Source organism: Diadema setosum, chromosome 1, assembly GCF_964275005.1.
Source record: "Diadema setosum chromosome 1, eeDiaSeto1, whole genome shotgun sequence".
In the NCBI taxonomy this organism is placed as follows: Eukaryota; Metazoa; Echinodermata; class Echinoidea; order Diadematoida; family Diadematidae; genus Diadema; species Diadema setosum.
Window position 1 is genome coordinate 40,398,946 of NC_092685.1, and position 15,811 is coordinate 40,414,756.

Below are 15,811 nucleotides of genomic sequence, written 5' to 3' on the forward strand. Positions count from 1 at the left end.
AGTTGGACAATCAGTTACAAAATTAGATTTTTTTTTTTTATTTCGATGCCGTCATCGTTATGGATAAAGAGACTACTAGATTTCATGACGTCATAATGGACAGTGATTTAGAGAAAATAAAAAAAAAAATCACTTTTTTAGCAAATTAAAGAGCTCTTAACTTTATACCTCTCTCAGAAAGCAGGGCTTTGGTTTCCTCTTATATGAGATAAATACTGACATCCAGAGTATAACAGATTACATGACGACGAGATGGTAATATTGCAGCAAAAAATATCCTAGGATTTAATGTGAACGACTGAGATTATCAATTATTGTTTCACTCCTAATTTGATTCCTGTGCTTTGGCGCTTTACCGGAAGTTTGTAATCCATTTCTGAAAGATCGTGACAGAGACTGGATGAGTTGTTCACAGGAGTGAGGCGATAAACTTTTCTGAATTCTTCAGTGTAGTTCCCGAATTTACAGTTTTCTGTATACATGTTTAACATCGAGCGGAAATGTGTCAAATCGCTCTGGAATTGGCTTCCGTACTCGGCAATACGTTTCCAAAGCGTCCGGTTGAAGTGTTCGTAGAGCAAAACGTCCGCCATGTTCCAGTCTCGGATCAGGGCTCGCTGTCGCTCGTTTACCAGAGACTTGACGACGCGCTGGTTGAATCGGATGTACAAGATATCCGAGAAGCTCCAATGCATGAGCTCCTTCAGAAGTATTAGGGATTCATCCAGGTATTCGAGGATCAGAACGAGATCGAGCTCTTTGTCGAGGGTTCTTAGAGTTTCGTTTATCGTCCTCCGATCGGTATGAATTGCTTTGTCGTCGGTCATGTCAAACCACATGCCGTTCCTCAGGTAAAACGAACACTGGCCCCTCGACCTCCGCAGACTCGCCTTGGCGTTCCTGAAGAAATCGTCCATCTTTTGCGAACCATTCGCTCCGCGAAACCAGCGATCGCACTTGAAGAAGAAGAAAGTGGATTCCCACTGCTCTACCGGATCGCGGAAAATGGTGACGAACCTCGCGCCGGGCTTCATGAAACGCTTGAAGAACTCCAGACTGGGAAGGAAACGGGAATGTGCCGTCATGAAGTCGTAGTTGGTGTAGTTGTCGTAGTCACCGACCTTGACTCCCAGTGGTGGCAGCAATTCCCTCTGACTACTCGGAATGTGCTGCAAGAATTGTCCAACTTTGTTCCTGTCATATCTGTACATTAGGAAGGAGAGATTTCTGGAGTAAGCGTATCGGTTGAGAATGTTTCCCACAGTCGTACTTCCGGTCTTGTGCGTCTTAATGAAAACCAGGGTTGTAATTTGTTGGGGTTCCGTGGGATTAAAATGCTCCGCTTGCCCCGACCGATATAGAAGTCTTCGAAGACCTGTCGGGGCCGCAACGTGTGGTGTTACATTATACCACGACACTAGAAATGATGACGTGAGGGCACACAGCATAAAGAGTAGCTGGGAAGAAAATCAAGAAAAGAAAAAATGAAGGATAACATCATGTAAATGTCTTTACAACAGGTTATAATATTCTGTTGCTATACAGTCCACTCCCGTTATGACGAAGTCCTCGGAAGGTAGCTTTTTTCTTCTTTTTTTTTTTCGTTATATCAAAATTTTGTCATAACCGAAAAAAAAAAAAAACAGCAATGAAAGATACAAAACAGATAATGCTGTGTCCTGAATTCTTACTTCCTTGCAACCGGAATTTCGTTATAACGGGAATGCACTGAATTAATCTGACTGCATGATAGAGGAGTGGGTTGGCACATGGTCTATTATAAATGGTCGATATAATAATAATATGGTATATTTCCTCAAAATGGTCTAATTTCCTCTAGTTTCCCTCCCTTCTCACAACACTTTTTAACTACTAGGGCCTACTTAATATACTTCTGCAGGTTGTTGTCTCCGCTGTAATAACTTGTCTCTTCTGTTGTACTGTTATCGCCTAGGCTGTCAGTCTTGTGCCATATCGTCCTGTTTTCATGTCAGCCTTGTCCCTTTAGTAGCCTCCTAGTAGCCTAGTAGCCTAGTAGCCTCCCAAAACTACTCTTGTGCTGATTGTTTCTTTCTCAGAAGAGCCATCATTTATTATGGTACAACCATTGACTTTACCGTGGGTCCCTTCATAATTCGTACGTAATATATATTGTTCATTTTAGTTTATATTCATTACAATTTTACAGTACAATGTATTGCAATGTTTTGCTTTATCTATCTACCCTGTACATCTCACAATGTATGGCGAGCCTACATTATTCCTGTGCTATAAGGAAAACGAAAAAAAACAAACAAACAAACAAATAGAGTACATGTCGCGTGCTGTAGATGAATGAAAAATTTAAATATAACTTGAATTCAAATTTTAATTTCAATTTCAATATATACATGGTCCTAATTTTCATATTTTTTCTTTTTGTTTAAATTTGTTCTACATAAATGCTTCGGTCTTTCTTCCGGGTTCCTATCGCAGGGGCCGTTTACTACTGAAATGCCTGTAATGGCAGAGTAGAATCAAGTATAGAGGATGGTTCAACGTTTCATTAAACCCGGCCTGAACTAAGTTTCACATGTGCTTACGAAACGGTGATGCTAGAAGCGGGCACCTACGCAAATATTCGGTGTATATGTCACGGCCTCAGGACTTTTCCATTGACTATCTGTATACATCTATAACCAATAAATCTATAATCGTTTAATCTATACTAATTGATGTCCTTTCTTATCGAAGAGAAGAGCATGCTTCCTTAGCATATTTTTTGTTGCGTAAAGCAATGACCGAACACTTAATTATTTTTCATAAAGGAGAAGTGGTTGCTGTTGATAAGTCAGTGATCAAAATGTGATTCTTTTAGTAAAAAAGAGATTTTTGCAAAAATTGCATGGGAGAATTATAAGCTAATGACGTATATCTTTGCCTAAACTGTAATTGCGGGGGAAAAAAGATACTTTTCATTGAAAATACGTGAAACGTTTTGTCCTGACCTTACAAGTTTGATTTTCCTGAAAGTTATTAAATCTTGATGTCTGTCCTTACTCTGCTCATTAACCTGACAATCATGGTTGACGATTGCAACAAAAATAAAGCCATATTGTCACAAATGTACACACAAGTAGTTATGTACATGTATCAAGGCTGTATGCATAGTTGTTTTAATGTGTATGTACACGGGGTGACCAGATTAATGGAGAACATTCTATATGATATAGATATAGTACATACAGGCTGACCAGATCAGTGGAGAATTTTCTAGGTGGTATACAATGTAACTACAGTGCATGCATGTGACAGGAAATACATTATAGCTCACTCAATCTAGAATGATTTAACCCATTCCAGAAAATTCTAGGAAGTGCTTACATATTTGGCTGAGTGAGGCACTGTCTCTGTAGCCCAATGTGATTGGTAGATAATTTTGGCAATGATGTTATGCACATAGTTAGGCAGTGAGTCATCCAGGATTCCTGGAACTTGGACTTGCTAGAATATTCAAGTGTGTAGCCCCAGGTTGGAGAAAATTACAGAATGTACTAGAAAGGGGGAAATGGATAGTACATAAGCCGCAGAAATTCTGAGGTAGGCAGAGTACCTAACACCACTGCTTTGAGAGTTACGTCACTTCTGGCTCTGAAGCGACTTGTTATAATCAGTCCTGTGTTACCTGCTGACCTGCTATTCAAACTGTGTTTGTGGAGATAAGGCCTGGGAGACATGTTGCCTGCAGAGAATTAATTTGCCTTCATTGGGGATAGACTCCATATTTTAATGTCAACGGACATTGTTACGGCCAGGCTTTGACGGGCTGGATTCCTATCTGGACATTATAAAGTGAATCATCATTCAACGCATCAACTGGACGTGGTCGTCATAACGTTTGGATTCTGCACGTTTCGCCGTGGACATTATCGTGGATATTACCCCGGATCTATAACGTGGATTATTGCAACCAGTGCCTCTGGATTTACATTGGAGGAATCATTCATCGGTGCATCAAGGATCATTCATTTGTGCATCGAACATGATATCTGGACATTTTCAAAGGATTACTTAATACGTGTAAGTGATTCCACTACCGATTTATAACTGTTTCTATTGATCATTATTGTACTGATGTGAAAACCGATTACGAGTCTGTACCCACGATATCACTGTTAATAAACCGCCTGAACATTAAATAATTGTGTGTGTGTATTTGTGTGTGTGTGTGAGTTTAGCAGAGTATGCATTTTTTGCATTGCTGAAATTAGAAAATGTAAAGATAAGTGTGCAAGAAAAAAAAAATAACTTGATGGTTTGTAAGTATAGGAATTCCCGCTCAATTTAGTCAGCTTTGCATTTAATTTGAATGAATGATCACAAAGATCAACATTCAACTTTAAAAAGCTAACTAATTCAATCAATTTAACGTCACGAGTATGCAATATTAAGATATTCTGACATAAACGTGTAAAAGGGGGGTTCAAATAAGAAAAAAATGTTGAGAAATTGAAATTCACAAATAAGCAAGCACTTGTACACCATTTCGGCAGTGGCTTCCGTTGCTGCGTATGTGTTTTCTTTTTAGTTATGATTTTGAAGCACTTCAGCTGCTTGAATAAATTAGGCACTCTTCAGGGGAGGATCCAGGAATTCCGTAAAGAGGGGGCGTCTTTACAAAATTAAAGGGGCGGGACGCACGCACCCCATTTTTGTTTGCATTTCTTTTGTTTTAACAAAAGGGGGACGCGCCCGGTGTGCACCCCCCTGGATCCGTCACTACTCTTTATGACCCTTGAAATAATAATTCAAGGTCATAATTATTATGACCTTGGCCCTGCACTGACACTTTTCAATCCTCTTCAACCGCCACGGAAGCAACAGCCCTTTCAGATTTATACACGACTGTGGCGCCGGCTCAAGGAGAGTACAAGTTGGCTATCTCGAACGCGGACAGAGCTAGGTAGGCAGAAGTATTACAGTGTATTTGCTTACCAGCAAGACTGTCTACAACTGTTATGGCCGGCACTCTTGGAAGAGCATAAGTCTACCGCTGGGTCAATTTTGGCAGCGTACAGTATGTGTGAATACGGGGAAGGGGGGGGGGGGAGAGGGGATCCAAAAAACAAAAACAAAACAAAACAAAACAAAATCTACCATCTAGGGGTGAGATTCAAAATGTAAAAACTCAAAATATGAAATATATGATAATAATAATAGTAATGATATAAACATATAAACATATAACATATAAAATATAAGAATGCGATAAGAGTAACATACGACGCATGATTTATTCATGATAATTGAATTCGAACGTACTTAGTGCGAAGGTGTTTGTCTGTAGATGACATTGAAATTGGTATTTGGGAAGATATTGAATTTCTATCCAGCTGGCGCGAAATTTGAATGACAATTTTGAGTCGTTATAAATTGAATGAATTTCTGTCTAATTTGAATGAAAAAGAACTTTCATGAAATGATCTCGGGGAATGATTTCAAAGCGAAATTGAATGCTCAAAGAATGAATATGCACCATGGGAGTAGAGTGTTGATCCTTTGAACTTGAAGGAATAACTTTTCAGGAGTAAAGATGTAAATATGATGAAAACCAGTGATATAGTATTCACAATGCAAAATAAAAAACAAAGCTACAAAACCAGCGTATTAGTTCACCAGGATGCTGAATTCCGAAAATCTCACGTCAATGACCAGTCAAAAACTTTGATTACATAAGAATCTCGGGAAGCTACTTTAAGAAGAAAGCAATGCAAAAAGTTATGGTGAAGTAAGTACACAAAATGATGCGTTTATTCAAGAAAATATGTTCTAGGTCTTCATTATAAAACTAATCATTGCCGTATTCACAATCACAAGGCTGTTATTGGAGGCATCACTATTGAGCAATGATTGACACGCTTGATCATAGTACGTCCTCTGTAAATTTCAGACAGACACTACAGGACAATGACAAGACGTACAACGCACGGACCCACAGACACGACACAATAATGAACGGGGACTCTAAATTGGACCCGAAACAAGACCAGCAAACACATTGCACAGACAGATACACTGCAATGACATGTAGCACAGATAGACGCACAACTCTACTCAACTATTATATACAATGATGGATTTAAAGGGCTCTTAAATTACCCCCTTCCCCCTCCCCCCCCCAAGAAAAAAGAGAAAAAAAAAATCAGCAAATACAGATTCAGTCGTAATTAAGCTGACCTCACCTTTTTTGATTCCATATTTCCCTGTGCAGTTCTCACTCAGTTTTAGTTATGTGGGACAAACGGCATTTGCACATGAAGTTCGTGCAATTAGCAAGAAAACAAAAACTCGATCGCGTTCGCGATCACCCACCACCACTCTGGTTTGACACGTGGTAGCTTTTGGTATAGTTCGTGGCAGACCAGGGCTGGTGATGTCATTTTTTTTTTCTCAGTGAGTGTGTGTGTGTTGTGGGTGTGTGTGTGTGTGTTTGTGTGTTGTCTCCGCTAGATGCGAGTAGCTCGTTGGGATATTTTGTAATACACGCGCAAGTCTATATCACAGTAAATCTGTATTCTCCCTGTAAAGACGCCTTGTCTGAAGTACGTGTATCTAAATAAGGATAATTTGCATGTGTGAGATTTCAAAGAAAGCGTGTTAATATGATTCCCTAAACGGGCGTTTGAAGGGATCAGAAGTAAATAGGCATAAAAACCCAATCCACATGAGCGATATAGAAACGGGTGTATGTTATGAGCTAGACACCCAGGAGTCATACGGCCCACGAGTTCGATTTTGATTTTTTTTAAAAATCTATGAGTCATACAACCCGTGACACTTGGCAAATAAGGCCCATCATGAGTCCGACAGTATAGACTAACAAGGTCCACGAGCCCGACACTGATGTCTTGGCAAAACAGGCCCATGAGTCCGACGTGCCCACGAGTCATAAAGCCCATGAGTTCGACACTAAGCAAACAAGGCCAACGAGACCGACGTATATCGTGGATTATTGTGTCGGTCTCGTGGGTCTTATTTGCCTGGTGTCGAACTCATGGACTATATGACTTGTGGGCAGTGGCGTATCTAGGGAAAACGGCGCCCGGGGCAAGCACGAAAATTGCGCCCCTAATTTCTGAAAAAGTGTTCAACCCCAACCCCATCCCGGTAGGGACTTTAAACAAGGTCCACATTATGCTTTTTCAAGCACTTAAAAGGGATCTTTTTGAGGGTGATTTAAATGTAATGAATTTTGATAGATTTTGGCGAGCGAGCGCAGCGAGCGAGCCGAAAATTTTTGTATTTCAGCTTACAAAACATGGAATTCTTGTCATTTTTTGCTTACCAAATCTTACAATTCTACACAAGATATAGTGACGGCCTTATAGATAACGATTTATACCAAAAAACTGAGGACTCTAAAAAATACTCTACATTAGTACGCGCGAGTGAGCTGAAATTTGTATATGTCCTCGTCATCATCACGTATTGTTCTTATCTTTTTTAATATAAATTTTGGCGAGCGAGCGCAGCGAGCGAGCCGAAAATTTTTGTATTTCAGCTTACAAAACATGGAATTCTTGTCATTTTTTGCTCTTAATCTCACAATTATAGTGACGACCTTATAGATAACGATTTATACCAACAAAGTGAGGACTTGAAAAAATACTCTAAATTAGTACGAGCGAGTGAGCCGAAATTTGTATATTTCTGCGTCATCATTACTTTTTTTTTCTTATCTTTTTTGATTTTTTTTGCGCCCCCCCCCCCTCCCCCTTATGTTCGAAACCGTTGGCGTCCTCTTTTGATAAAATCGGCGATCGCTTCAGAACGAATGAAATTGCAGACGCTGCTCCGTGTAACATTTTTCCTGCTAAATATAAAATGACATGAGTGAACACAATAGACATTGTCATTTTGTCCGCGTCATCGTCACGTTTTGTTCTTATCTTCTTTTTTTTTTATACAAATTTTGGCGAGCGAGCGCAGCGAGCGAGCCGAAAATTTTTGTATTTCAGCTTACAAATCATGAAACTCTTGTCATTTTTTGCTTATTAAATCTTACAATTCTAATCAAGATAATAGTGACGGCCTTATAGATAACGATTTATACCAACAAACCGAGGACTTGAAAAAATAATCTAAATTAGTACGAGCGAGTGAGCCGAAATTTGTATATTTCCGCGTCATCATTACGTTTTGCTATTATCTTGTTTGATTCGGGTTTTTTTGCGCCCCCCCCCTCCCCCGTATGTTCGAAACAGTTGGCGCCTTCTTTTGATCCAATTGGCGATCGCTTCAGAACGAAAGAAATTGCAGCCGCTGCTATGAAACATTTTGCCTGCTAAACATAAAATTACATGTGTGAACACAATAGATACTGTCATTTTGTTCTTACCTTCCTTTTTAAATAAATTTTGGCGAGCGAGCGCAGCGAGCGAGCCGAAAATTTTTGTATTTCAGCTCACAGAACATGGAATTTTTGTGTGAACACAATAAACATTGTCATTTTGTCCGCGTCATCATCATGTTTAGTTTTTATCTTGTTTGATTTGGTTTTCTGCCCCCCCCCCCCCCCCTCACCATTCTCCCTCCCCCTTCCGGGCGGGTTTTTTTTTTTTTTTTTCCTTCTTCTTCTTCTTCTTTTTTTTTTCCTTCTTCTTCTTCTTTTCTTTTTTTCTTCTTCTTCTTCCTTTCTTTTCTTCTTTTTCTTCATTTTTCCCCCGTTTTTTGCGCCCCCAAGGAGTGGCGCCCGGGGCACGTGCCCCCCTTGCCCCCCCCCCCCCCCCCTAGATACGCCACTGCTTGTGGGCTGTATGATCGTGCCTGTCGAGCTCGTGACGTGCACCAGGGAGGTGTTTCCCACCTCCCATGCGTGCACCCATTGACGTGCATCCCGTCTCGATTTTTGTTGTTGTTGTTGTTGTTGTTGTTGAAAGGCTTGCATGTCTACTTAAAGTACATTGTACTTAAATATGTCATATGTATGCAAAACTACGAGTTGTCCCTATGTCGCAGTAAATCTGTATACAATCTATACGCCCATACAACCACGCAAACAATGTTTACTAAATGGTGAGGTAATTGTGGACATACAGGGCGAGATATGAAACAATGTGATAAGTGCATTCATGTTTGTATGTAAATATGTCCATGTAGATTAATGGAGTTGCACGTTTTGTCGAATAAAAAAAAAAAAAAAATTCGAAAGGCAACAGCTGCATACCAGTACATGAGTTCGCTACAGATAATATGGTACTTCAGAAACTCCTCGAACTTATTGTCCAAAGTACATTGAGCGAACTCAACGATGCTATGAAGAGCGCCATCTGTAGTTTTGAGCATAGCTTCAGGTGGAAAAAAAAGGAGCCAAGATCTTTTTGACGTTTTGTCCTGATTATTTCAATAAATAATAGGATCATTTCACTTGTAATAAGAGATTTATGAATCTTTCAATAGCGGATCATGTCAGATAAAAATTTGAAAAGGAAACATTGATTTGTATGAATGCTCTAAATGAGCTCGCGAATCTAACAATTATCGTGCTCTCTGCCTTTCCTCAGAATGATGAAAAGGATAATGTTCCTCATAACATTCCCCCATTTCGGTACGCAAATGGAAACTCTACCCCAGGTTTTGTTTGACTTTGATATAAAAACAGAGAAGATAAGGTATTATTGACAGTAAGAACAATGAAAATGAGAAACTGACAGCGCTATACAGTTTTACGTGGTTTCACGTGATGCACATTACGAATTCGGCACCCACAAACCATACAGCCCACAAGCTAAACAGCCCACGGACGAGTCATAAAGCCCATGAGTTCGACACTAAGCAAACAAGGCCCACGAGACCGACACATTAAGCCCAGTATTGTCATGTCGAACTATTGGGCTGTTTTTAACCTACTAGTGTCGAACTCATGAGCCTTATTTTGTCTAGTGTCGAATTCATACATGGACTGTATGACTCGTGGGATGACCCCAATTTCACAACCCAAAGATATCGTTCAAAATCAAATGACAAACGCAAATTAAATGAAATACTAATGTCATCCCATTATAATCTCGAATTGTTCTCGACATGAAGATGTTTTGATCTTTCAGTAATTTGAGCAATCCCATTAACGAAAAATAATCCCCACTTAATCATTAGAATCTTTGTTTAACTACGTAAAAAGAAAGCCCAAAGGGGAATAATGAGGTGATAACTTCACCTCACCCGCTTTACTTCAAATTCGTTCAATATTTCATTATTTTTTGTGAAAGGAAGCCTAATTTTTCGAAGCATCCCAACTGACTTTTTCTTTGTGTAATACAGTATACTCTCTATAAATAAAGTCTTATCCAACACGTACCCGCAATAACATTCATTTAAATAACGCAAGAATTCTAATGGGGTCCTAATCATCAGGGAACTACAGTCCTGATGTATCGAATGCTCTACTTAACTATCTTGGGCAATTTATATTTTTCTAAAATCCATTTAAAAGAAAATTAAAGGAAAATTAATGATGATACTTTTTTAAATGAATATACAAATAAAAAAAAAAGGATATCATGAACTTAAGTGTAATATTTACCACTCAAGCAAAAGAAACGCATAATTCATGTTCGTTTAAGCATAACCATACTAATCATTTTCTCTCTTATCATTATTATTTTTTTATAAAATCACACCAGGCTTTCGTGAATCCCCCTTCCCCCACCATATTTTCCCTTCTTCTGTATGTAAATCCTGGAGATTTGCTTTTTAGTCGCTTTGTCATGAGGAATTGGCTATCAGCTCATAAAGCATCTTCATGTAGACACGTTTTTGTGGCGGTCCCTGTAACATGGAACATGAAACTGTCATCGGAGAGAAATATGCAACCATTTACAGTATTATGTATCTGAAAAATTTCTCAAAGTTGTTGGTAAAACTTGAATCTTTTGGTAGACTTTCACCTAAATCTCTGTACTGTTGTATTTTTGTTTGTACATTGTATTCTTGAAAGAACAAGTGGCAGAAATAAATGAAATTGAAATTGGAAATTGGAATAAAGTCAAATGAAACGTAGATCAAAATCTAACGCCTGTAATGATTCTTAAGAGACACAAGAGTTAAAATAAAAGATATGTCAAATACACGAAAGTTGCAGTATCATTCACGTTTCATTGTGTAATCAGACCAAGTTATTCCACTCCAACTCTAGAATGGGTAAGGGAGGGATTTTTTTCTGCTCAAATTCCACTCAGAGGTTCTTGAAGAAGGCTTGATTCTTCACACCAAACTTACACGTGTTTTGTGAATCTATTCTAAACAAAAACGTAGTCCCCCTATATCTGAAAAAAAAAGTCGTGTCTGGCTTCCAAATGAGATGAGTCTTTTGTAAAGGAATCCACCCTCATCAACGACACCTAAAGTTCTTTACAGGCTGGCATGGTTTATTTTTGTACCATTTTGTCCAGATTTAAAGTTTGTATCTCGGTAAGATAAAGAGATGATGGGGCTCGGGCTGGCCTGAGGTATGAAACTTGGAGTAGGGTTATATCTGTTTAGTTTTGTTTGTGTTGTTACTTTCCTCAATTTACTAGAGCCTTTAGGGTGCGTGCAACCGAACTAAGGATTGATTATAATTAATAGCGTCAAGTTTTTCGATTACGCTTTGATAAGGTAGCATCTTTAACGATGCCAATGATAATTTCAGGCCTCGGTTCTGGGGCGGTTAGTCGCACTGTGTGAAGGGTCGCTATATACTTGTTCCAGGAATAGAACGCGCTAGAAAGACAAACTTGGAAAGACAAACTTGGAAAAAAGAAACATTGATGTGCGAGGATTTGAAAAAAAAAAAACGATGAGGAGAAATTACACACACACAAACACACATTATATACAGCGAGGTGCTCTATCATTTGTGTGCTGTTGCTTTTTACTAGGAAATGCTCTGATACCTGTTCGTCACTGATACCTGTTCGTCATCTATTCTTTTCATTATTATTATCATTGTGTAATTTCCTTGGTATCCACAGGCCATCTGGAGCCACCTTTCATGTCACTTGCCGATAATGTCCTGACATACTTGCATAGTTTGTTTTGTATACGTTGACTCTGGTTCCCAGTAGACACAGCCTTTTTTTCTTTTTCTCTCTCTTTAGTTTCGCACATCACAGACATTCAAGATGTCAAACTCATCAGTACTGCCCTCTACGGGTGCCTTCGTGGACACAAGCAACGGACATCACGTTCACCCTTTGATCCACAATACAATAGAAACAGCATTCAATTCAATTAATGATGATGACTTTTTTGATACGGCCGGGCCTTCTTTGGCAGAACGTGAAGCAAATGCCACTCAAAATGATACCTTTTTTGATGATTATGTTTCAGATAGTTTTAATTCATTGTCGCAAGAATTTGAATATGATTTTGACATAGAAAACCAACTTCAAAGTCCATCTTCTGAATATCTCACTCTCAACCAGTTTAATAATGTTGTTAAGGAGTATGATGATACCACCTTTTCTCTTATACATTTCAACATTAGAAGTGTTAATAAACATTTTGAAGAATTGCAGTTGTTTTTGAATAAACCCATCAGGCAAAAATTCTCAGTGATAGGTTTGACCGAAACCTGGCTTTCCCAGGATTCAAGTGTTCCATACGCTCTCGACGGATATGATTTTGTAGTTAACAACAGGCAACATAGGGTGGGTGGGGGCGTTGCGTTATACGTTTCACAAATGTATGATTATGTAGTTCGTGATGAGCTTAACAGCATGACTGATTCGATTGAATCTCTTTTTATTGAAATATCCGTTCCTGGCAGTAAGAATATTATCATAGGTGTAGTATATAGACCTCCAAATGCAAACACTAAATCATTTTTAGATTATTTTTCGGATTTGGTGAAGAACCCAATTTTTCTTCACAAAAAATGTTTCATAATGGGAGATTTCAATATAGACTTATTAAAACAAAATAATATGTCACAAGATTTTTTGGAAATATTTTTATCTGCTTCTTTTTTGCCTTTGATATCTAAGCCCACACGAATAGTTAATGAATCTGCCTCCCTTATTGATAATATTTTTTGTAATATTCTTCCTCCTCCCGATTCCCTTATACTGCTTTCAGACATAACAGACCATTTCCCCATCTCTACTAGTTTCTCTTTAAATGATACTATTGATAATAAATATGGTTGTTTATTGAGACGAAGAATCACTCATGAAAATATAGCCAGTCTAGGTGCTAGTTTAGACATGACAGACTGGTCTTGTATCTTTGATACAAATGATGTAAATTTGTCTTTTGAATACTTTATGCAAAAGTTTCTTCGACTCTTGGATATCCATATGCCAAAACGTAGACAAAAACAATCTGATTATAAACAAATACCTAGGCTCCCATGGATCTCTAAATCACTTTTACGTTCAATAAACAGAAAGAATAATTTATATTATAAATTCAAAATGAAACCTACTGAGCAATCGAAACTTAAATATACTAGTTATAAAAATACGTTGACGAAAATTATACGCATAGAAAAGAGAAAATATTATACCAAGCAGTTATATTTGTATAGGCACGATATGCAAAACACATGGAAGGTTTTAAAGCAAGCAATGAATATATCAAATGATAAATGTAGTATTACTAAAATTAGGTTTGAAGATGAAATCATTGAAGATTCTCATCAGATTTGTAATATTTTGAATAATCATTTTTCTTTAATCGGGGAAAATCTTGCAAGCAATATTCCCCATTCAACGAAACATTTTTCTGAATTTTTAGGTCCACCAAATTCTAGTTCAATGTTTCTTAGTCCAACATATAAGCAGGAGATAATTAATATTGTTTCAGATTTTAGTTCTAAAAAAAGTGCTGGACATGATGACATCAGTAATTTTCTTTTGAAGGGGGTAATATCTTCAATTGCGGATCCTTTAGCTCACATATTCAATTTATCTCTTTCCAATGGCATTGTCCCTGAGAGCATGAAAATAGTAAAAGTCATTCCCTTGTTTAAAAAAGGCGACAAATTAGATGTTAATAATTACCGACCGATTTCTTTGTTATGTACATTGTCCAAAATTCTTGAAAAAATCGTTCATAAAAGAACTGTTACTTTTTTAAAATTCAATCATATACTTTCAAATTCTCAGTTCGGATTTAGAGAAAAACACAGGTCAACACATGCATTATTAAGTTTTGTAGAAAAAGTGGCACACGCTATTGACAGATCTTCGCATCTGATAGGTTTGTTCCTGGACTTCTCCAAGGCCTTCGACACCATTAATCATGATATTTTACTTGATAAATTACATCATTACGGAGTGCGTGGGAAGGCCTTGGAGTGGTTCAGGAGCTACCTCATGAACAGGAAGCAATATGTCTTTTTGAATGGGTATAATTCACAAATGTTAAATATCAAATGTGGGGTCCCACAGGGAAGTTTATTAGGTCCGCTTTTGTTTCTCGTTTATATAAATGATTTTTGTAGGTCATCAGATGTTCTTTCCTTTATTCTCTTTGCGGATGACTCAAATTTATTTTTTTTCGCACAATAATCCTCTTACTCTTGTAAATACAATAAACTCTGAATTAGAAAATGTCGCCCAATGGATAAAGGCAAATAAATTATCTCTCAATCTTCAAAAAACAAAATATATGTTTTTTAGCAACTCTATAGAGAAACCACCTGTTGACGTTGTTTTTGATGGGACTCCACTGGAAATTGTTTCCCATATTAAATTTCTGGGAATAACGGTTGATAATAAGCTTTCATGGAAATTCCATATTGATAGTATATGTAAAATTATTTCAAGAAATATTGGTATAATCAACAAGGTTAAATTTTGTCTTCCTTTGTCGTCCCTTATTACATTATATTCATCTCTCATATTGCCGTACTTAAATTATGGTATTCTTGCTTGGGGAAATACATATCAAACATTCTTGGATAAATTACTTTTATTACAAAAGAAGTCACTCCGTATTATATGTCATACTGCATTTCTGTCTCATACCGACCCGTTATTTTTTGAAAACAAAATATTGAAAATCAAGGATTTGTATCTGTATAACCTAGGACAATTTATGTTTAATTATGATAAAAAAAATCTTCCAAATATATTTGAAACAATGTTTCCAAGAAATCAGTCCGTTCACAATTACCCAACAAGGCGTTCGAATGAGTTTCATTTGCCCTTTTTCAGAACTCTGCTGGCTCAGAACACCTTTATTTACGATGGGCCAAAGTTTTGGAACTCACTTCCTAATGATATTGTAACAGCACGAACTTTGAATTCTTTCAAGAATAAATTGAAATTATTTTTATTGAAATCTTATAACATATTACCGGACTAGGTTTGATTCATTAGCTCAATTAAGTTATCACTTATCTTATATATATATATATATATATATATATATATATATATATGCATTAATCATTACACATCAACTATTTTCTATCATGAGAGTAAAATAATCTGTCGAATATAAGTTCTCCTTAAATATGACAGTCATCGAACAATGCGTCATTGTGTCTATTCTTTGTTTTCTTTGTTTTAATATGTCCGCTCTTTTGTAGTTTTTCGGGTATATGTACCCAATCCATATATTCACAATATCATTCAAAGGTGCGTCTTATTACTCCAATACATCCTGGAAATCTGTTTGCTTGTGTCCACGATGGCGTGTGTTGCAGTTTCATTTTCTTTTGTTTCCCTTTTCTCTTTTTTTTTTCTCGTTCTTTCCTGTTTTTTCATTTCATGTCAGTTGACATTGGTTTATTTGATTTTGTTTCATATATTTGTTTGTAGTTTCATGAAGCCATTATTTGCTT

At 37.4% G+C, this 15,811-nt stretch overlaps 1 protein-coding gene across 1 annotated transcript; it reads right to left on the reverse strand.

Annotated features, from left to right (window-relative positions):
* Window positions 1–311: 311 nt before the first annotated feature.
* LOC140236594 (galactose-3-O-sulfotransferase 2-like) lies at window positions 312–3,063 on the reverse strand. Its single transcript, XM_072316545.1, has 2 exons — window positions 3,040–3,063; window positions 312–1,457 (listed from the first exon to the last, which is right to left on the reverse strand). Exons 1-2 carry the CDS (start codon window positions 3,061–3,063, stop codon window positions 312–314), a joined length of 1,170 nt encoding a protein of 389 aa, XP_072172646.1.
* Between the last annotated feature and the right edge of the window lie 12,748 nt (window positions 3,064–15,811).

Excerpts from the sequence above, each read along its gene's own strand:
- LOC140236594 (XM_072316545.1), bottom strand. The coding sequence starts at position 3,063 with ATGATTGTCAGGTTAATGAGCAGA. Across the intron at positions 1,458-3,039 it reads TTGTCAGGTTAATGAGCAGA|CTACTCTTTATGCTGTGTGC; the intron begins GTAAGGACAGAC and ends TTTTCTTCCCAG.